At 36.4% G+C, this 22,145-nt stretch overlaps 1 protein-coding gene and 1 long non-coding RNA gene across 17 annotated transcripts in view; one reads left to right on the top strand and one right to left on the bottom strand.

Annotated features, from left to right (window-relative positions):
- CLYBL (citramalyl-CoA lyase) overlaps positions 1-22,145 on the bottom strand; it is a 234,005-nt gene that overhangs the window by 26,242 nt on the left and 185,618 nt on the right. For all 13 annotated transcript variants that reach the window (XR_012495471.1, XM_074329487.1, XM_074329490.1 and 10 more), the window contains 5 exons: positions 19,428-19,616; positions 15,397-15,498; positions 13,548-13,641; positions 12,067-12,234; positions 7,035-7,159 (listed from right to left, as the gene is read on the bottom strand). Coding sequence is in view for 12 of the 13 variants with exons in the window: in XM_074329487.1 (XP_074185588.1) it covers positions 7,035-7,159; positions 12,067-12,234; positions 13,548-13,641; positions 15,397-15,498; positions 19,428-19,616 (678 nt within the window). In the remaining variant the exon portion in view is untranslated. The remainder of the gene's footprint in view (positions 1-7,034; positions 7,160-12,066; positions 12,235-13,547; positions 13,642-15,396; positions 15,499-19,427; positions 19,617-22,145) is intronic.
- The window catches only part of LOC141571018 (uncharacterized), a 112,589-nt gene that overhangs the window by 62,745 nt on the left and 27,699 nt on the right, over positions 1-22,145 (top strand). The window lies entirely within an intron of this gene.

Here is a 22,145-nt window from a genome sequence, read left to right as displayed (position 1 = left end):
GCAAAATCTAAGGGAGTTTCCACATCTGCTAGTAAATAAGATGTTGTGCTAATTTTCTCAGTTTTATAGCTTTGTTGAGGTATAATTTGCATACCATAAAATCCACCCATTGGTAAGTGTATAATTTACTGATTTTTAGTAATTATCTAGAGTTCTGCAACTATCACCTCACTCACAGGTGTTTGGTTTTTTTTTGAACCTAGAAATCTTGTTTGAAAATGTTTTTATTTTTAGCACTGAGATAAACGTGTAAATATTTTTATTTAATTTAGAATATTTTATGTCACATTCAAGCTGGTATTGCCTATGAGACAAGCAGAGAATGAAGGAAATTATAGCAGCTTGCAGCTAAGACCAATAATGTTAAACTTTTATTTTATACACTACAGACTTACTCTTTCTTTGGAAAATACATCTAAATGAACAAATATTAACTGGCAGGCACTTTGAACTTTGTAGGATTTACTGATATACAGCTAACTGATAATAACAGATGAAATAATTGGTGAAAAATTTTTCTTTCACTTTTTCTAGAAGGAAACAAAAGGTCAGTATCATATATACTGTTAAAAGTAGAACGACACTTGAAACCTATGTAATTTTACTAACCATTGTCGCCCCAATAAATTTTAATTAAAAGAAAGTTGAACAATAATTTCTTTTTAGCACTGTCAGAAACTAGAAACCAGTTAGCTAAATAGTATTTACTAAATGTATATTGTGTACCTATTTCTGTCCAAAATGCTGCAGGGAGGTAAGTGATACAAAAGAGAGAATTCTTTAATCTCTAGGGTAGTGGTGAGAAAAGCTCCCTCCCTTTTTGCATTGAGGTCCACTAACCAATAATGAAAAAAAATAAGAGAATTATAGTAGAAAATCTTGACTTACATATTTTATAAAATAAAATTTCAGTTACTTGCTTTTAATATAAAAAATACAAAATTCTTTAATATATACAACAAAAAATAAAAGAATGCTCCGAACTTCTCTCTTATAATCAGTTAAAGGAGAGAAGGCAAGGGATGGTGGTGGGGTGTAGAGATGAAGTGGTGAGAAAGAAAGAAAGATATAATTATAGAAAAAGAGGACGCAAAAAAGAATTCATGGAAAGGAAAACAAGGGAAGAACAGGAAAGACGTACACAGAAACACACATACAGAGCTATACATACTAAGAGGGAGAAATACTATACGGGGAAAAGAGAAAGATATCCAAGGAGTAAAACCATCCTTTCCTGACCCTTATTTGGATCTTGCTATTAAAGGCATTGAAAGCCATGGTGTGTTTGTGCAACCACAGGTGTAACTGAGGACATCACTTTGGGAACCTGTCCTTTGAGGGAGATGAAACTGAGGCCGGGGCTAGATATGGCCTCTTTGCCAAAGGCTCCCAGTCTAGTTCTGAGTTTCCTGTCTACCTTGGGAAATCGAACGAATGATGACTAATAAAACAGGATGGGTTTCGCAGTGATCTGAGCCAAGAAGTCTTTCTGGAGCAAGGCGGGTAGATAGTATAAGACAGAATTGTGAATGAGGGAGCGCTGTGGGGAATAATGGCTGGAAAGGCACACAGATACTCTGTGCTCGAATCTAGTTTCGGTCATTAACGTGGGGCTTCGCTGGGACCCAACTGAAACCACATTTATGCTCAGATCTTTATTTACAAAGTGAGCCCAGAATTCTGGTCGGGGCTCTATCTGGTTGGGGCTGTGCCCTGACCTTGGGCAACTTCCAAACTCTTGTTTGGTCTTGGTGTATTAAGCTGTAAACGGAAGGGATTTGACTAGAAAATTTCTGAGATTTCATCTAATTAAAAGAATTACCCTTTTACATTGACACTGAGCAAAAAAAAAAAAAAAAAATCCTGAAAAATATAAACCAGAATAAAAATATTTTGATTAAAATATCCTTAATAATGTGTTATAAATTAAGGATGTAAGGATGAAGCAAACAACTTTAAAAGTTATCAGATTTAACCTACGTATAAAATCTCTTGTCCTCTAATTCTAAACCAGCCATTTGACACTAAAACTGTGTGAAATAGGATATGATCAACACTAGAATTGTCTTGCCTTGCTTTAAATGTTTAAAAATCTGCAATTTGTTCTTAATCATTATTGGCAACTCTCAGCTTTTCTAAGAATTGGACTTTTTAAAGTCAAAATTATGGCATATAGTTCTAAAAGTATTAAATAAACAAGGAAATAAAGGGAGAAAAGCAATGTGTAAGAATCTCAAAAGTAAAGTTATATCTCTTCATCTTTCATTTTCCCTAGAATCACTTGGTTCTGATTTTAGTATTCCTGCTTACAAATAAAGGGGGAACCGGCCACGGTGGTGGGAAGTCTGGGTGTGGGAGGGTGCACTGTTGTCTATTCGTAGAATCAACCCTTTCAGTTGACTAAGACAACAACCAAATCTGTAGATGGTTTATTTGATCTGCGTGAAAGAGTGGCAGTGGGAATTTTGGCACTTGAATAAGCGGAAACAATATTTTTGGCTAGAGAGACTTCTGTGTTCTCTCAGGGAGCCTTCTAGAAGGCCATCTGGACCAAACAGTATTTCTTTTGTAAAGCCCTGCATTTGGAAACACAAATGAAAGGTGTGTGAGCCCTAATCTATGAAAATAGATACCTATGAAAATAATTTGCTTCCAATATCGGTGTGTGGGGTTTCATTCTTTGTAATTTTCGAGATGAAAAGACTTACATGAGGAAAACAGAACTCTTAATTTCTTTTTTCATTCTTTATTAAGATATAAGTTCCTAATTTATATTCCAGTAGAGGATTTGTTTATGAATATAAACTTATTAATTTGCATTATTGCTTGTTCCAGTGAAATTAGAATATTTCAGTTATGTGGGTTGTTTACAGTTGCTATGTCAGGTAGTGACCTTGTTTTTGACCTTCATAATTGTTACTTGAACCTAGATTTTAAAGATGAACACTTCCTCTTCCTTGATTTTTAGCCAGTTTGTGAAGATGTAACAAACAAAAAATTGTGAAAAAAGTTAAGGAAATCCTTGCAAAACCAAATAAAGCATTTATATCAATGATATGAGTAAAAGAGTTCTTGGAAAACTGAATATGAAGCAAAGCCATATTTGTAGCTAGATACTATAGAGATATCAATATTCTAGCAAAGTACCTTTAAAAATTGATCATGTAATGTATTTTGCTGTTCTTACTACATTTTGCTATTCTTTCACATTTTTCTGTTAGAGCTTTCATTTGGAAAGAAATGGTAAATTATTATATTAAGATTTCTTGGGATTATCAATCATTTTAAAAAAGCAAGTATTTCCTTTAGCTATCATTTTTGCTCAAGAAGTGATGAACAGGGAAAGAGAAAAAATTTAGCATTGAGTTTATAATATAGACATGAAAAAATATGCCTAACATGAATATACATATAATATAAATATGTATATTACATGTATTTATTTATAAACAAATTATAGTTTCCACTGACATCAACTAATATAAAGTAATTATCTGCTCAAGATATTTCCATTTCAATGATCCAATTTCATACTACATACAATTCTTAGTCGATAAAAAAGAAATCTGTTAAAATCATACTTTTTAATAAGCAATACTAAATTCAGTGCTGATGGAAAATTTTCAAATACTATTGGAATGAGCATTTTTATGAAAAAATGACAAAGATGAAATTAACTTTTAAGAAAATCCTTTATAAATTTAAAACAAATCACATGGAAGTGATTTATCCTGGCTAAAGTATCTTAGTAAACAATTTGAAGCTAAAGTGATTAATGACATGCAGCTTGCATCTCAAAATATATTTTTTTCTAGAAGGATGGAAGAAAAAATCAAGTTTGATTAATATTGCAGGTATATACCTCACAACTGATGTCAGCTAAGTCAGAACTATTTTAGCTTATGAGAATTAAAATAGGAGCATAGAGTATGGGGAATGTTTAAACATTTTTCCAACAGATTTTAATAGAAGATAACCTCAGTCCCTAATGTCAGTCTATAGTCTAAATCTTATTAGTGGGAACTGTTGTACCAGGCAAAATTCTTTGGCCTGTAAATATCTTCAGTTTCCTGAATCAAAGCAGTCACAAATATCATTACCAGCCAAACAGTGACAGGTTATATGAGCTGATTATTATTTTTAATGTAAAGTATTTTCACCCTACATTAGACTAAGGGCATCAAAGTTTATTTCCTTAGAACTTCCAGTTAAAATAAAACAAAAAAATTCATGTGATACCAAAGACTGAATGAACCCCAATCATTTATCTCCTCGTGATCTAAGTATTCCCATGAATTTTGTTATTTGGAGAGGACAGGAAGAAAAGGTAGAACTTTTATTTTTGAGTAATAATAACTATATAACAATAATAAATATTATTACTATAGAAAACACAGATGAGGTGTTTATCCAGCATTAACTGTGAACTTCAGCTATACCTTTGGTCTTAGGGCAGAATATAATTTAAGATGAGAGCAGGAAATAGAGAAAAGCAAAGCTATATCATTTTTGCCTTCTTGGGTCATTTCTACTTAAAAACATTACGTGAATGAAATTTTCATCAGGGGGGAAAAGGTCCTTTAGAAATTTATAAGTGTCTCACTAGGACATAAACCATCAGTTTCCTACCATTGACAGAGATACCTGTGCTTTGGACAAAATATCCGAGGGTGTATATTTTCATCAGTGATTCACATTTGAAATAAAACAGATTAGGTGTTTGTTGGAAGCAATACTTTACACAACTGAGCAACCTATTTAGACTAAATCGGTACAAACAGAACCTACATTATTTAAACCCCAAGACCCCTCAAGACCCAAAGTCACCTTCCTGCAGACCCAATTTTTGTGACCAATTTATGGGCAAAGTGAAAGAAACATGCGAACTGGATAAAATAACCATATGTCCCCACTGGAAGCCCCATTACTTGAATCATTTAAACCTTGCTGGACAAAGCACCAGGAGAATTTGCTGTAGGAAACAAACCTACAGGAATGGGGCAGGGAAGAAATGACCTAATAGTTAGTCTCCCTTCTGCTCTAATTTCTACGGTTCTCTGTTAAGAAAAGCTGTCACATCATTGTGAAAGCTTATGCCCCAACAAGAGGGAATTTCTTATTTAAAAAAAACAAAAAAAGTTCAGAATTTAACATTTAAGTTGCCATCACCAAACAGTAAGGACACTTTGAGATGATTTTCCCTGGGAACAACACTTGCAAGATACAATGGAAACGGTTTTTTTTTTCTTCATTCAAAAACTTAAATGCCAGTAAAAGAGTGTGTTTCTAGATTGAATTTTGTTTGCTGGCTACTGAAATTTAGGGTAAGCCTTCCCATACCCCTAGCTGCTGACAATGCCAAGTGGCATCCTTTGATGTTATCTAATGTGAAACCAATGTGGACGGTTAATGGGGGCAGTGTTGGCCCAGACTGGAACTCTGCTTGGCCTGCCGTTTTGATGGTCCATATCCTGCCTCAGTTTATTATTTCAGTAGGATTTATCACATGATGTCCTCAGCTGGCATAAGGAACACACAGAGGTGTCGGACATTTAGTGAGTGTGTACACAGGCAAGCACGCAAGAGAATAGAGTGGATCGAGTTATTTGCATGAATGAATGAAAAGGTACATGGCTCTTCTCTCTAGGTAAATACTGGTGTTTGAGGAGCTGGGTTTTTGGGTCAAGATATAGAAGTGGACATAAAACACAATGTCAAGTTAAAAATATTTTTCTATGAACTGCGCTGTTTTGCTGATGGCCACTATTGATTTGAAACGGAAGGATGCGATTGATCCTGGAAGTGGTATGAGTCCAAATGGGATGGTTCCATATCACATATTCTGCCTTTTGATTTTAAGCGCAAGTGTGCACTTAAGTGTGCAAAGGTGTGCTGGTGTGAGTGTGTGGGCGAGCGAGTGTGCATGGTCGGGATTGAAGGCAGGTATCCATAGTGAGAGGAAGGGAGTGACCTATTTAATACTGCTACTCACTTTCCCAAGTCCTGGGGTTTTCAGGTGTTTAAACTGTCAGTGAAAAGTGCAAGTGACATTTCTCACATCATGTCACACTGAAAACAAGTTGTGTCTTTTTTTTTTTTTTTGTACAGGGAACTGTTTAACCCTTAGAACCTTAATAATGTTTCAACATTCTTTTTCCCCTTAAGTACTTCGGCACGGTAGGTATCAAAACCTAACTCCTTATGTAACAAGGCGGAGTTTAGATACACAATTTTTACCTCTAGGATAGATTTATAAATGCAACTTTCCCCCCATCCTCTTAAAAAGAGGCACCCGGTATTATTGCAAATAACCTTTAAGATAATTAACTGACAATGCTGCAACTAGCATAAAATCTTCCTTCAGGCGACACCTAATTTAAGTGTTACTGGCACAAAGTGGAGACAGATTGCGCATCACCACTGCAATATTTACATAGCAGAAACCCACAGAGCAGGAAACGCGGGGCTCAATGATGCACTAAATTAGGAACAACCGTACTCCAGTGTTAATTTGCTTTCCATTCTATCCAAATCTCAGGTCCAGAAATTGGTACAAACACATATACAACCTCCCACTCTTAAATGACTAAACCGGAGGAGATTTTTGTACTTTTCCCCCGCAAAATTAAAATAACTTGAAATTTATTTATTCTCTCCACAAGAACCGTTTGATCAAACTGTGTTTATTTCATTACAACTTGCTCTCACTTTGATCTAAAATTATTTTCATATGAATGCTGCATCAGAGTCTATAGAGAAAAACTAAACAGAGTTCTATTTTCTCGAAGGTTGCCAATATAGTTTATGAAAAGAATAAAATGAGAAACTTGAGAGCCGATGGGTGAAATGCTTAGGAACACGGAAGGGCAAATTGATTTGGGTGAAATGTATCACTGATGAATATTGTACCCCCAATACAACACCCCCCACCAAAATATGAGTTATTTTTTTTAAATCATTGACTTTTTTTTCCCCATTCTCCTCTGTAGTATTTTAAACATCACTTTCATCCAAGGCATGAATAACACATTTACCTTTCCTAATTGTTGATGTTCTTTAAAGGCAGCAATCAGTTCTTCAGCCCACTTAATTTTTTCAGGGGATGGAGAAAACTGCTCCTGGACGACTGCAATTTGGTTAGGGTGTATCACCTGCTTACCTACAAGAAGATTAATAACAGTGGAAACACAGAACAACAGACAGATGTTCAAACAAAATGTCTCAACCACGCGAGGCTCCTGAATGCCTCACAGACTGTCTGTAAAATAACTCATTATTTTAGAACATTTTAAAAAGAAAATAACCACAATCGGGCAGCCTTTTCCAGAATACCACGTAAGAACAAATACAACAATGGGAGTAATTGTGTTTCCGATCCTATAGAAATGCCACCTTGGTGCAGATAATCTCTCAGTTTTAGTTACAGGTGGATTGACTAGGCAGCTCGTTGAATAACTGCTTTGGCTGGAAATTTAAAGGATAATGTCTGCAAATTAGAGTGATTATTTTGAGTTTCATGAAGAAAAAAATTATGTTAATTCTTTCTAATTTTATAAGTTGTCTTTGGCTTATTTTGTACCATTATCCCTCCTTCCATGATTTCTTTCAGGAGTAGTCTGTTTTCATAAAGCTTACAGAAGCAGACATTACAACTATACTAATATCAAATAGTGTCTGATAATACCATATTTAATTTTCTTTCTTTTAGGTAAATATAGTATGCCATTTCTAATCACTAATAGAAAATTGGATTTCAATTAAAAATTGTATTCAGTAACGTAAAATAGAAGGCAGATTTGAACACTGTGGTCTCTAAATTACTCCATTTAAAAATGTCTAAATAAAAATTACGGAAAGTTTCTCTATCCTAAAATATAACCAGATTTTCCCTTTTTTTCTTATAGAATGAAGAATGGATATTTCCCTTTTATATAGATAATTAGATACCCCAGATGAAATCTTATCTGTGTAGTAATAGCTTTAAAAATGCTTTGTACTTTTTGAAATGAAAGAATCTTAAATAAAAACATTATACAGAAGTAAGAGGCACAGGATTCTATGAAATCCTGCTGTCATTAAAAAACAGTTTAACAATCAGGGAAGAATGGAATCTAACCAGTCATTAATAAAATGAGACATAATGTTATAATATGATGAGGTTATATTTTATTACATGATAAAATCATGGACATATTTGGTTCTTTAAAAATGAATGTACACTTAATGATAATTTACTCTGCTAAATGTATTTGTTGGTATATCAATTAGCTTTGCTTTTGAAATACTTGTTTTAACATTTAGTCAGTCTAAATTATATCCTTGATGTTTTAGAAAAGGTCAATTCCTGTTGCTGTCATTATTCTATCAAATAGAAAAAAGAACAATGCTTGTAAAAAAACTTGTTTTTAGTCTTTCATGAAAAAGAGTTTAAGTGAATAAATATAGTGATATATTTTCTTACAGTGGCATAATTAAACCATCCTCACATTGCTATTTCATTCTTATTTGTCAGCATACTAATATTAGGTTGGTGCAAAAGTAATTGCGGTTTAAAAGGTTTAAAATAGCAAAAACTGCATTACTTTTGCACCAACCTAATAAAACATTCAAACCCTAATAAACAAAGATGCTTTAAATTATTTGAGGAATAATTTCTGGGAACAAATAACATCAGTGATGACAAATGGGAGCTTTTTTCAATAGTAGGTATTGAAATTATATTTAAGTAATCTAATAGTTGTTACAATATTATTAATAAAGAATGTCAGTTCTGGTAGTCATTTTGTACTAATTGTTAGTGCTGAATTTTATAATTTATGTACATAATTTACACTGATGTGTAAAAAGCCAGATTTCATGGGAACTTCTTGGTACAGACACTATAATTTTAGAAGCAAAACCTAAACTATTTAAAATACCGTTAAACTATTGATGGCTTGCAAGTACCCATATTTTGATAATAAGGCTAATTTTAAGATATGTCAGTGTTTAGAAATTGATGAAAATTCATGTGTGAAGTTATCTTTTGTTGAGTCTTATATTCCCCCAACAACTGAGCATCAGACTTTAATGCCATGTGGAAGTGAAACAAATATTTTATACAGAAGAGTTGTTATTGACAAGTTACTGAGAGGGTACAAAATTGGAAGACATTAAAATTTATGACCATGAAATCCTTTTTACAGTACCACTTGATATATCGTGCTTTAAATCAATACCTGTCAAGTCTTTTAGGTAACTGTATGATGGTGTCATTTTTGTCTTCTACAAAAGACTGCAAAAAAAGAAGAAAACCTATAGTGCTTCATATTTATAATCTTTCTTCTCAGCATGAAGTACTAGAGTAACTGTGATGACCAAGTCAGCTGTTAAAGCTTTATTCCAAGATTAATTTTTGGTTTCTTTTTATAAAAATAATTCCTGAAATTAATAGCCACTTATACAGCCAACGCATTGATTTAAAATCTATCTACATGGATTGTGGCTCTGTGAAACAATGACTGCAGAAAAGAAACTATAACCTGCTGGTTGATGCATGGTTAACTTAAAAAACTACACCTCATTAGAAATATATATAAATTTTCAAAGTACAGAAAATCCATGTGGATTTATAACATAGACTGAGTGTTTCTTATCAGTGCTATGGATAACATGTTGTTTTCATTGACATTTAAACCTTTCAACCACCTGCTTTGAATAGGATATGTATCGCCCCTCCGTCCCTCCCTCCCTCCGTCCCTCCCCCTTCCCTCCCTCTCTTCCTCCCTTCTTTTCTTCCTTCCTTCCTTCCTTCCTTCCTTCCTTCCTTCCTTCCTTCCTTCCTTCCTCCTTCCCTCCCTCCCTTTCTTTCTTCCTTCCTCCCTTCCTTCCTGTCCTTTCTCCCTTCCCTTCTTGTGCAAAGCCCAAGGTATGGCAATTAAATGACAAATAATTAGGACAAACAGATCATGAGCAGCCTAAAATACTCCTTAAATCATTTATTATTTAAAAATATTACAAATAATCTCATATCTTATCAGACTAATTACCTTCTATTGGTATGGGGAAATATAATTGGGACAACAAAGACCTTCGTTCTAAAAATTGCAAACTAGCTATAAAATGTAGCTCCCTCTTTACTGACTTGTTCACTTGAATAGATAACGGGCACTGCACCCTCTGTGCCTCCCCATTCCCCACTTCCTTTTTTTTTTTTTTTTTTTTTTTTTTGTGATTTAATACTCCCTGTTGTTGAGAAACAATAGTGCCAAGCCCATAAGCTCCTCATGCTGGGTTGGGCACAGTCTAGAAATTTAAATCTGATTTGAAATAACTTGTCTTCTGCGATTGAATTAGGGACCAATTTAATTCAGTCCTGTATCTTGGAGAAACTCTCAAACTCTTTTATAAAAAGTTCTGGAGCAAACATTTACCCCAGAGGAAGCAGAGGACACCCAGGTTATACTGAATGAGGGTGACAGAGGCCCACGTCAATTCAGTGTTTTCTGTTTTTTATTGCATTAGTGCCCATTTCCGAGCAACATCTGGCTGCTTGGCAGCCAATGCCACACATTTTAGACCAACAACATCGGGCTCTATTAGATAGATTTCATGGAGTTTTTCTCCAACTTTTCCATTTGGGCTGCATCCTAACTGGTTGTTGGGAAAAGGCAGGTGTAACAGGCCACAGGGACCAGGGCAACCCCAGGGCCAGGGTGGAGGGATTCTCTTTCTCAGCCACTATTAAATGTAGGGAGGATCCATTTATGAATAGTTCAATGATGCAAAAATATTTCCCTATGAAAGATCATATTCATTTACTTATTTATGTATTAAACAAATTTGTGGGGATCACATTTTAACTCTTCATGTTAAAAACACAAAATCAAATGTCAGAGCTTTATTTGATGCAAATATAACATTTAAAATGATTTCTGAAGCCTTTCAATTTTATTTTGGGTTAAATCATCATCTAGTATTAAGATATGTCTTATATTTAAGTTCATCTTATGAAATGTTTCTTTCCATAACCCCTAACTGGACACGTATCAAATATACAGAGGATGCCAAAAAAATGTATACACATATTAAGAAAGGAAAAAAACTATTAAAATTGTAATACTCAATATATACCGATAACAAAAGATATTCACAAGTCACGCGTATACATTTTTTTGGCACCCCTGGTATATATACAAAAGGGATATAGCATGGATGCTTGTCTCTTTTCCGTATTATCTGGGCACATTTTTTATCATAAGATTCTTAGAACTTGCAGCAGAAGAACAAATAAGAAGCAAATTATAGTGTTTTTTTTTAATCCACGGTTGCACGTGTGTGAATGAGTGTGTGTGCAACTGCAGACGTGCCTGGGTATAGAATCCTATCTTGGTTTCTCAAAAAATAGATTTCTGTTGCAAAAACACAATTTTCAGTTGCTCCCTGGGCTCCTGGGGACCTGGGTGATCAGGCACACCAATCAACAGATATCCGCTTGCACTCCAGGCCTGGATTGCGAGGGACCCGCTGTCTTAGTGCCAGCCAATGCCCGTAGGTGTCGCCAGGTGCAGAGACACTTACTAGGCAGTGGGAGAAAAAGGAGGGGCTTGAAGTGGCAGAAGAATAAAAACCTAGTTACGAGTGGAAAAAAAATCAGAACAGATATCACCAACATTTTTTCAGAAATGAATTACTATTTGGACTATTTGAGGAAATTTGTCTTCTACCCATCAACCCAAATTCTTTTGGCAGTTCATCCAAAAACTCTTCAATAATAGCCTCATCCCTCTCCTCATGTCAGCAAAAACTGCAGCAAAATCCTTAAGAGGACAGACAAAAAAATGGTCCCTAATATAAAGAGCAAATAAAATGAGTGATTTGTTTGTTGATTTGCAGAGCCAAAGAAAAACCTGACAATTTGTTTAGCAGGTTCTTGCCCTGGATGTCTTTTTTCATGTGTCAAGTAATGGGATAAGTATATGAGCTACCTGGCTACATTAGAAACAGTCATTTCTGGTTAAATTTCTATTGTCCTGGAATGTTGGTGAATCTAGGCACTGCTTTCTAAGATGTCATCAAGAATCATACCAGTAAATCCCATTGCAGCTCCTTCTCGCGACTGCCTGAGAAGGCCCTCTCCGTCTCGAAAGTCGATGTACACCAGATCTATGGCCTGGAGACCAAAGGCCTTCGCTACAACAATAATCTTTTGTCGGGCGTAGAGAATATCTTGGGTTTCTTTACTACTTGTTGCACCTGAAAATGGGATGTTGATAGAAAAAGGAGCCGTTAACTTTGGAAACTGAACCCATACATACATCTATTATAAAAACTCAGTTTGCAGAGACCTGTGTCTTCCTGGGAATTGCCCCCCCAGAGAAACGATGATTCAAATGTAAACAAAGAGAGGGATGCGTGGAGGGAGAGTTAAATCTCCTGTGTGTCACTTGCAAGGCATCTTTCAGTGTAATTATTTGCGTGTGCTTTAAGAAAAGGCCCCTCCCCCCCTTGAGAGATAGAATCACCAATAGCTCGATAGGTCACAAATGACTCCTGATATGGCTCCTTCTTGCCAGCGCTTGGAAAGTGTCAGCCCAAAGACAGCACCATAAAAGGTGGCCCAGCAGCTGTGCAAGGAAACGGTTAACTTCTCTCACTGAGCACAGAATTTCTTGCGCTGTGGTTGCAATGCCCTGTTATAACTGAGATTCTGAGCCAAATCCTGCAGCTTCAGGGTTTGGATGGAGAACTTGGGGAAATGGAAGGGCACTCATTCTGAGAGAAGCAGCAAGTGTCCACTAAACTGTCAGAGACACAAAAGTCTCCAGGAAAGACTGGTATTAAAATAAGTTCCTTTTTTTCACTCCAGGGGTGGGGGTGCTGGGGAGAGGGTCTGTTTATATTTGCTCAGGAAAAGTTCCTGTCTTCGGGTCACTGGTAGTGTGGTTCTGAAACACTTGTGAACTTGGCCTCTTTTCGAGATGCACCCATAGTCTCCAGTTATACACGCACGCAGACCAGAGACGTCACACCCAAGGGACAGGGAAGATCAGTGAAAGCAAGCATACTATCTCAATGAATATTTAATAATAATAAGAGTTCTGAAACATATTTTAGAAGGGATTTAAGATTTATTTTAAATAATATTTACATACTACATTTAATATAGAACATTATTCTAAGCAAATGTGAAATTGCTTTAAGTTTGTGTTAGAAGCTTAGTTAGTCCTCAGACTGATGTGAAAAAATATTTAAGCAACATAATATACTTATTATGAACAAAGTAGATGCCACATATTTCTGAACACATCTGAGGCTGCAACAGGCTTTTTATTAGTTATTTTATAAATGAACAGACATAATAATGTCATGTTCTAGAAGCAGGACAACTATGAGGTGTCCTAAATTACCAGGAAGTGTTGCCTATTCAGCTGAAAAACCATTGTCATGGTTGGCAAATATACGTTGTCATGCAAATGTAGGCTTGTGAAGGGGCAAAGAAAAAACATATACACATATACAGAGAGAATGAGAGAGAGAGAAGAGAGAGAGGAACGAATCTTTGACACCTATACTGGCTCGAAAGTCTTCTCCTCCAAAAACGACTGCATCTAGAAAAAGACCCACTTGAGGCCCGGTCTTTACCGCTTCTTCACACACTGCCTGTAAAAGAGCATAACAGAACCAAATCTCACAGAAACGCACGAATTAGAAAGAAGCAGCATGATATATTTCAGTAACAGAAAGCTCTAACTCTTAACACAGTTTGGCTGAAAGCAGTCCTAAAAAATGCAGCCCTTTTGAAAACTATTTAATATTGTCCAAGATAAGTATGTTGTATATATTTGCTTTGCTTAATGAATTTTATTAATATAGTTATTAACATATGTTAATATAGCTATAATGTTCAAATTGTAAGTCATCCAATTTCTAGAGAAATTTTGAATTAACTCATTTTGATTGCACTGTAAGTTATTTGTATTTTTCCAAAATTTGTTTTTGCTTTAAGAGACTCTGAAACAATACACATAAAGCCACAGGAGAGAAGGAAAGAATTTTTAAATCAAAGTAATTGGATTATTTGCATTAGGATCAAGATTTCTTAGTAAATGCTTTTAGGATTAAAGATATACAATACAAAAATCTACAATGCCAGAGGGGAAAATAAAAATGCAACAAGTTATCCAAGATGTATTAATTAGCAACTTCGACATTTCTGTGTGAAATAAAGGTGAATAACATTCACTGCAGACATAATTGAATTTACAAAGGTGGAGATGCGGCATGCTAATGTAGGTGGGTGGGGAAGACCTGAAAAACGGAGGACACTGCTGATTAATTCAGGGGTTGTAAGTGCTTCTAAGTATAATGTGGAATAAAACGGTGAAATAGCACTAAATATTAAATCATTATTCTGAATCTAGCTGCATTTAAGGGATATGCTTCGATTATATTCCCAGAATTCTAGTGTGGGCTGGAGGAATTTGTGGTTAGTGGTGTAAACACGCTTGATCACGAGGGTTGAAGCAGCTCCCCAAACATTTGCACTCCACCCCTCCTGCCTGCTCCACTGGGTCTCAGTTTCCTCTCGGAGCATTTGCTCACGTGTTACCTCTCCAGTACAATTCAACTATCTTTTTGTTTTGTTTTGGAGATTTCTTTCTTAGGGATTTCTTTTTTTTCCTGTCCTCTGAGATGGGGTGCTACACTAACATTCACAAGTCAGGTGGAATGTAAGGCGTACTTTGGAAAATAGTTTAAGGGACTGATAAAGGGATTTTTTACAAGCCAGCTATGAATTTGTTAAGGCAAATAGTTCCATGCAACCATACAATGCTGGAAGACACTTGACTCAGCTAATCTTCCTGAATGTATATTAGGAAATATTTTATGTTCTAATGTAGTAAATTAAAATAATATGCTACAGAGTATTGGTATATACTAATTAACAAATAGTAATCCTATCAACTAGACATTATGGATAATGTTGCTACCAAGAGGCCAGAAAATTTTCCAATAAAAGGCAATTGTTACAAAAGAATAATTGAAAGTTAATTCATAAGGGCAACAAAATAAATTTTCATTTTCATGCACATTTAATCTATAAATGTAATAATTCAAAGTATATATTTACAAAGTGGTTATTTAATTAAAGTCATTGCTAGGAATCTATAAATATTTCATTTAAAAATTTAGGACTGGGAAGTTTCTCCTTGCTATTTAACCAATTTCTTTGTTTTCTAAGATGCTGACAACCTGGTTTTGGATAATTACAGATAACAAATTATGCTCAAGGTTTACTTTGCTTAGAAATCTTTCTAGAAAAATATTTTAAGTAGATGTTCAAATTGAAAACAAAAGTTCTCTTTAGGTAATAAATAAAATACTAACTTCTTAGCCACATGATGGTTTTCTTACCTTAAAATTGAGCAAACCCATTGCAGTTTCCACAAAAGGGATTAAATTCATAGGCTGTTCAAGTTTTCGGCCTTTTAAGTAGAATGAAAATTTGTCTGAAAACTAAAATAAAAAATGTCATAGATGATTAGTGGGGCAAAAATGTACAACCACTGAAATGTAGATGTCGAAGTAGTAGTTAAGTCTTTGACCTGAGGAAGTAATATCCCAGCCTCTTTCATCCACACAAAAGAAAAAAAAAGAGAGAGAGAAAAGCCCAAAGAAAAAAGGTAAGAAAGTTCTCACAAAACTAAATAGTAAAACCCCAAGCATTGTAAATTGTTGGGGTTTTTTTTCTTCCTTTTTTCTAAAAGAGCAATTTGAGGCCTAGAAGTTAGAAGTGGACGGAGAGATGCTTGAGTTTAAATGCTTTCCTTGAAACCGTATTTACTTCAGACCTCTCGCCCTCACTTCTTAAAATGCAAGTGGAAGGCCTCTGAAACAATACAGTCTTGCCCTACCTGCCATTCTGTGTTTGTTTCATACCCAGCTCTGACATCAGTGTAAGTGTGCAGCAGCCTTCTTCATGGAATCCATATTATTCATTATAGCACCATGATTACCCTTTGTTCAGAAGGGTTTTCTTCGTAATTTTTTAGCTTACCTAGGAAGACCTTAAAAAGGAAGTTTAATTCTTTGAAGACCAAAGCTCGCCAATTTTTTCCATGAGACCAGTTCACAGCTAGCTCGGTGCTGCCAGTGGGGTAGCCCAAATTCCAAAATCTATCATCTGGAAACACACAAAAGCTCTTGCACAGATTCCCCCCCCCCCTTTTCAAAAGGAAAAAAACCCCACCACACTCTACATTGTAAATCTATCATGTCTATCTAGATCTAATAAGATGTGGGGAGATAAAAAAAAAATTAACACAGGTATGACAAAGATATTTTTGTAAATAAAGATGAAAACATATATATCCATTTTAAATTTAAGGAATATTCAGCCATTAATGGATATCAAAGGAAAAGGGAATTTTAATCATCTCTCCATTCAGTCTCAGTTGGGTAAATCATATCTAAGAGATTTGCATAAATATAAACCATCAAAGACTTTTCATCTTCAAAGGGGGTTTCAAGACCCTATAAGCTTTGTACTGTAATCATCGCAGGTCACCACCCTGCAGGAATAGGGCTGCTATGGCAACATAAAAAAACTAATGCTTAAGGCTTAGCATAATATTCTGACTAATAGAAAGGAAACTCATTTTAAAAGCTGGCAGCCTATTTACCAGAAGCAGGATTAGAGGTGTTATTTCCCCTTTTAGCCGCCCCCTCCTTGCTTGTGCAGCACCCCCCCAAAAAAAAAAATCTAATCACTGGGATCTTTAAAAAGCTTTTGAGCAATTTGCAGTAACTTTACAATTAGGCTAAAATAAATCACAGCTTTCAGTAAATGAAGAATTATTCCCAGTTGTTCTCACTGCCCCCTCCCTTCCTCCGGCACCATCATCATCACCTCCTTAGTAAGTTTGCAAGGGAAGGCATAACTCAACCAAAATAGCAAGAAAGACGAGAAGGCTACGATTGAAGGGGACAAATGTAGAGTATCCCATGTAAATGAAAATAAAACCTAATTTATGTCACATTGAAGCTAGAAAGTAGGTAGTGAAATATTAGTGGTTTTGGTGTTACATACGCAGTGGAAGAATTTCTTTTTCTCATTAAAAACAAAACAAAAAACTTATAATGTTACATGCCCCATTCTTTGGGCTAATAGTTATGACTACAAAAATGATAAAGTTTAAAACTAGATAAACACTTTATAATCTATTCCCTGTTCTTAGTGAGAAAATTTCTAACGCCTTTTGTTTTTAAGCCCATAGGAGCATTTAAAAATTAAATATTCTAGCCCATCCTCCTTCTCCTCCTCCCCTTCTTTCTTAAAAAATTGCATTAAGTACTAACACAAAAGGTAACTAGTGGAGAAGTTTCAATTAATTTTTTCAAAAGGAGACGATTAAATGTTTCCGGCCTGGTAAAGTGTTCATTTCAGCGAGGTGGAGGGGGCTGGGGGGGTAGGGGGAGGAAAAGAAGGGGAGAAAAATCACAAAGAGATTGGGGAGGAGATGAAGTAGCAGGGCTCAGCAATTCTTTCAATTCCAGTGCACACCCAATAGTGTGTTGGAAGAATGCACACTGTTCGGGATTTGTGGGAGAATTGTCCCACGACAAAGGAGGCAGAGTCACGCTTGTTATAGTCCAATAAGCCGTGCCAGTCAAACAAGAACCCACACTAGCGACAAAAGGCCAGCAAGAGATTCTCACACAAAAGAAAACAAGGAAGCCCATCTTTCAGTTGTGCATCAGGCTCTGGGTTTTATGCTTCACATAAATACAAACGGAGAGGAAAAAATAAACAGCCCAAAAGACTTCTGTTAACTAGAAATCCTATTTAGATTTTGGTATGTTCCTCACATCCAGGGATTTAAAACCAAGAACAGAAGCCATAGCTCAAGGCGGGGGTGGGACCTCCCCTCTCAAACGAGGGTAATAATGGTGATAAATAGGCATTAACTATGAAACCAAAAGGAATCAGTGACTTCGGATTCCATTTCAATCAACTTAAGACACATGCGAAAGGGGTAGGAGCCCTCGAAGATATTAACCGACTATATAACCAATATCTCCCAGCCTCTGAGGGGTGACCTTGGAGAGGAAAACTCCAGTTTAGAGAGTAAATATGGGACCTTGAGCACAGGGCTTCAAAAAGGTGCCAACAGGGAGCTGTCCAACAGAAAAATAATGTCAGCTACATACATAATTCTGAGTTTTCTAGTCGCTACATTAAAAGAGTAAGGTGAAACAGGGGAATTTAATGTTTATTCAACCCAATATATCCGAAATATTATCATTTCAACATGTAATCAGTACAAAAAATTACTGAGCTAACTTACATTCTTTTTTTGGGGGGGTGCATGCTACAAAGTCTTCAAAATCCCATGTGTATTTTACACTTCCAGCACATCTCAATTTCGACTTGCCACATTTCCAGGGCTCAGTAGCCACATGTGGCAGGCGGCCACGACATAGGAAAGCACAGGTCCAACCTATCTACACGCGTTAAGGTGAACAGTTTCATCAGGTGTTACAACTACTCAACATATTGCTACAGTAGCAGCCATGGCCTCAGAGATAATCCCAGATGTGGCATCAAAATCACCACTGTCCACATGCCCTTCCAGCACTTATGTGTCACAGGCCCTCTGCCCTGGAGTGGCACAATGGAGTGTTATTTTATTCAGCAGAGATCTGCAGAATCATAGCAACCCCTAAATACAATCTCGCCTCCCCCCCACTTTAACAATTAAAACAATCAGAGCATAATTAGGCCCATTTCAAAGTTTTCTTAAGTAATTTGACATGCCAGGTTTTTATTGGCTGAAAAGTCTGTCATGAAACACAAACACACCTGTCAGCAATTTAAAAAGGACGAACTAGAGAACTGTTCAGGAAATAATATCTGTGCTAATTAAAACCACTAGTTAAAAGCTTCCTGTTTATTCCTCTGTTGGCCCTAAGGAGTGACCTTTTACCTCTCCCCCTCTAGGTTCATTTTTTCATTTGTGGCTAATGTGCTTTCGTAATCTATGATGTCTTCCAACGAATCTGGGTAAGAGCCATTTACATCACCACCCTCCCAGGTGAGGGTTAGGGCCTGGCAGGATGTAAGAAGTGATGCAATTCTCAGGCAAGCTACTTTCCAAGGACTGCTCTGGAAAGGCGAGTGAGATGGCTGTTGTGTGCAAACCACAAATCTGATTAGGGAGCAGAAGCATCATTTCAGGAGTAGAGTTGTTCTGTAGAACACTTTGGGCAAAGCCAGGTTCTCCTTAAGTAAAGAATATGGTCTCTTGGGTTTACTCCTTTTTCTGAACTCCCTTTCTGTTCTGTACATGCATTTTCAAAACCGGCAGCACCCAAATCCTTCCTTTCTGGTACTCCTTCTTAGCTGGTCCTGAGTCTTTAATTAAAGCAAAGCATTAGCTACTCACCCACTGGATTTCTTCAGGACCTTCCACCTTCGGTAGCATTAGGCTGGAAGGAAGGACCCGGGATTGCAGGAGGGCCTCCAAGTCTTCTTCAGCCAGACCACTGGACACTGAGTTGACTCGCACACACTTTTCAGTTGGGCCCAGATCAAAGTCTTCAAGAGTTTTTACTATTCTTAATCGAGCTTCAATCTGTAAGTATAGAAAACAAATGTACCTCCTAAGTTTATTTATCATTGAGAGGAAACACAATCCAACCATCTGTGAAACTGTCATGTGGATTCAGAGTCTGAGCACCAGTACAGCATCTGCAAATTGCCTGTCCAACAAATAAATGGCATTTGAACCAAGTCATCCAAGCTGATAGGGAAGCAGTTGGTTTCTACTCTTCATTCAAGATATACTATACCATAGATGACAGCCATTATCATACATACTGAGGTTTTTCTAAGTAGAGTCACCTTGCTCATTGGTATTGCTTTCCAATTGCAAAGGTAAAATAATTAATAGGTAACATTTATTGAGCATTTACTAAGTACTAGGCAGGGTTCCAAGGTCTTCCACCTGCTATTTCTCATTTAATAAATATAAGAAGCTAGATAATATATGGATAACGGTAGTCTCATCTGTCAGCATAGTCACATCAGGGAAAAAAATTTTTGTTTTTCTTTTTCCACATGCTTCATGCTTTTTTACTTGCTTTTAAAAATTTTTTATATTTTTGCCACTGAGTTGAATCTTGACATTCAATTAAGAAGGCGCTCACAGGAAAATGACACTCCACACTACAAAAAAGCACCAACTTATTCAGATGGAAAGCCATAATATCACCAAAAAAAACCCCTTCATGAAGTGGTAGACAAATACAATTTTTTTTTCTTTGATTTGACAGTCTTTGCTCCAGTTAAGAAAAGCTGAAAGGTTGCAAGTCTGCTTCAGTATGTGAATTGTTCCCAGAAAAACTGTCTGAAACCAAACATGTTATTTATTGGCTTTGAGTTGGAGGTGATGAAGGTGAGGGAGTGGGGAGAGAAAGGAGGGCATTGAGGGGTTCGGGGTTGGAGTTGAGGAAATAAAGCACTTTGCGGTCATTACTTCCTGCCAATTTCAGTTTCAAAAACAAATTCCTCCAAGTTGCCAAGAGCCCTCAACAAATTCTCATTGTCAGAATGAACATGTATCAAAAGTAGTTTCATTTGGGAAGGGTTTTTATGATACTAATAAAACTTTAAGGCTTCTCACTGCTGATGAATGTGGTTTAAAAAAAAATGTCTTAACAATATACAGCCATTTGAACAGCAATACTTATCTAGGGAAATAGCAAACCAAAACAGAGACAAAGAAGAATTATTTGAGCCAATATTGAGTCTAAGTCTAATCAACAAGACAAGCCAGGACAGTAGATTTAAACCAGACGGATGTAGGTCTACGACCCAGTGGAAGCAGGGAAGGCTTCCAAATGTGGTCTGAGTTAAACAGTGTGAGGAAACAGTAGCTTAGAGTTGTCAGGTCAGATGGAAACAGAGTACATAGGATCAGTTTAAGACAGTTCTGTGGAGTCCTGATTTAAAGAGCTCCGACTGCCAATAATTAGACCAAGCTCAGACAAAAGAGAGAGAGCTCGCGCTAGTTAAAGTGAGGGACGATGCAGCCAACAGTGCCTTGGTTCCACACGATGCTGTTGGCCAGTCCACAGCTGTAACACTCATCCACTGCTCTACCATGCCATCTTGTTACATCCACTAACTATGAAAATCCTGAAGGTGAAAAGCGGAAGCTGGCTCAATATCATGGTTCTAAGGCTGTCTAGCGCTGGTGAGAGAAAATGTTTCCAGCCCTTTGGCAGTGCGTGTATTTAGATCCGTGGCCTCAGAGAACCTAAAACGCATTACGTTGCATGTAGCCTGCACAGCTACAAACTTGGGATTGCTGAAGTTTGTAAATATTTCAACTTCCAGGATTTCTTTCAAAAGCAGGTCGGGCTTGTGAAGAGATGGTTGGGACAGAGTGAATGCAAAATGGAAGGGAACTAACTAGATCGTTTAGGCTGAAATGCAATTTTAAACTAGAGTTATTTGAATCATGGTCTCCATTCTTTAATCTGCATGTGTGCTCAAGGAAGCAAGATCACGGGCAACGTCAGCTTCCTGAATTGTTTAATATCAGTGTCAAACAAAATGTGACCTCTAAGCTGTTTTGTCGTTTCACTTGGCTTTGAACAGGACTGTGTGTTTAAAGCTCATGTTTTAAACCTATTTGTGATTTTTATCTAAAGTCAGATTGCCATGGTGTCGGCACATTCTGGTTTACTCAGTAAAATTCAGCCCTTATGAAATCGGCTGCAAATGAAGTACCTAATTCCAACTTTAGGCATAATCTGATTAGTACTTTTCATGTTGTAATAATGAGCAGTGCATACTCAGCATTTTATTACACTTTTTTTCTCCTTCTGGCTCACAATGAAAACCAAGCTCTTTTCACTTCATCATTCTGTACTTTTCCAAAAAAACAAACAAAAAATAGGATGGTTTTGGAGGTATATTGCCACACAACACCCCTCTTAACAGGCTGTTGCTTGTTTCAATTTACATAAACTAAGTGTGCATCTCTCCGCTATGTATCCCAAAATATCCAACAACTTCACTGGATTTACACCAACCAACAAGCATGTTGATTTCTTTTTTTTCTTTTTGGTATTTTAATGGTGAAATATGTTACTGT

This window comes from Rhinolophus sinicus, linkage group LG04 (genome assembly GCF_036562045.2).
Source record: "Rhinolophus sinicus isolate RSC01 linkage group LG04, ASM3656204v1, whole genome shotgun sequence".
Lineage (NCBI taxonomy): Eukaryota > Metazoa > Chordata > Mammalia > Chiroptera > Rhinolophidae > Rhinolophus > Rhinolophus sinicus.
Note: the sequence above shows the minus strand (reverse complement) of the source record. Positions and strands in the feature narration are given on the sequence as shown.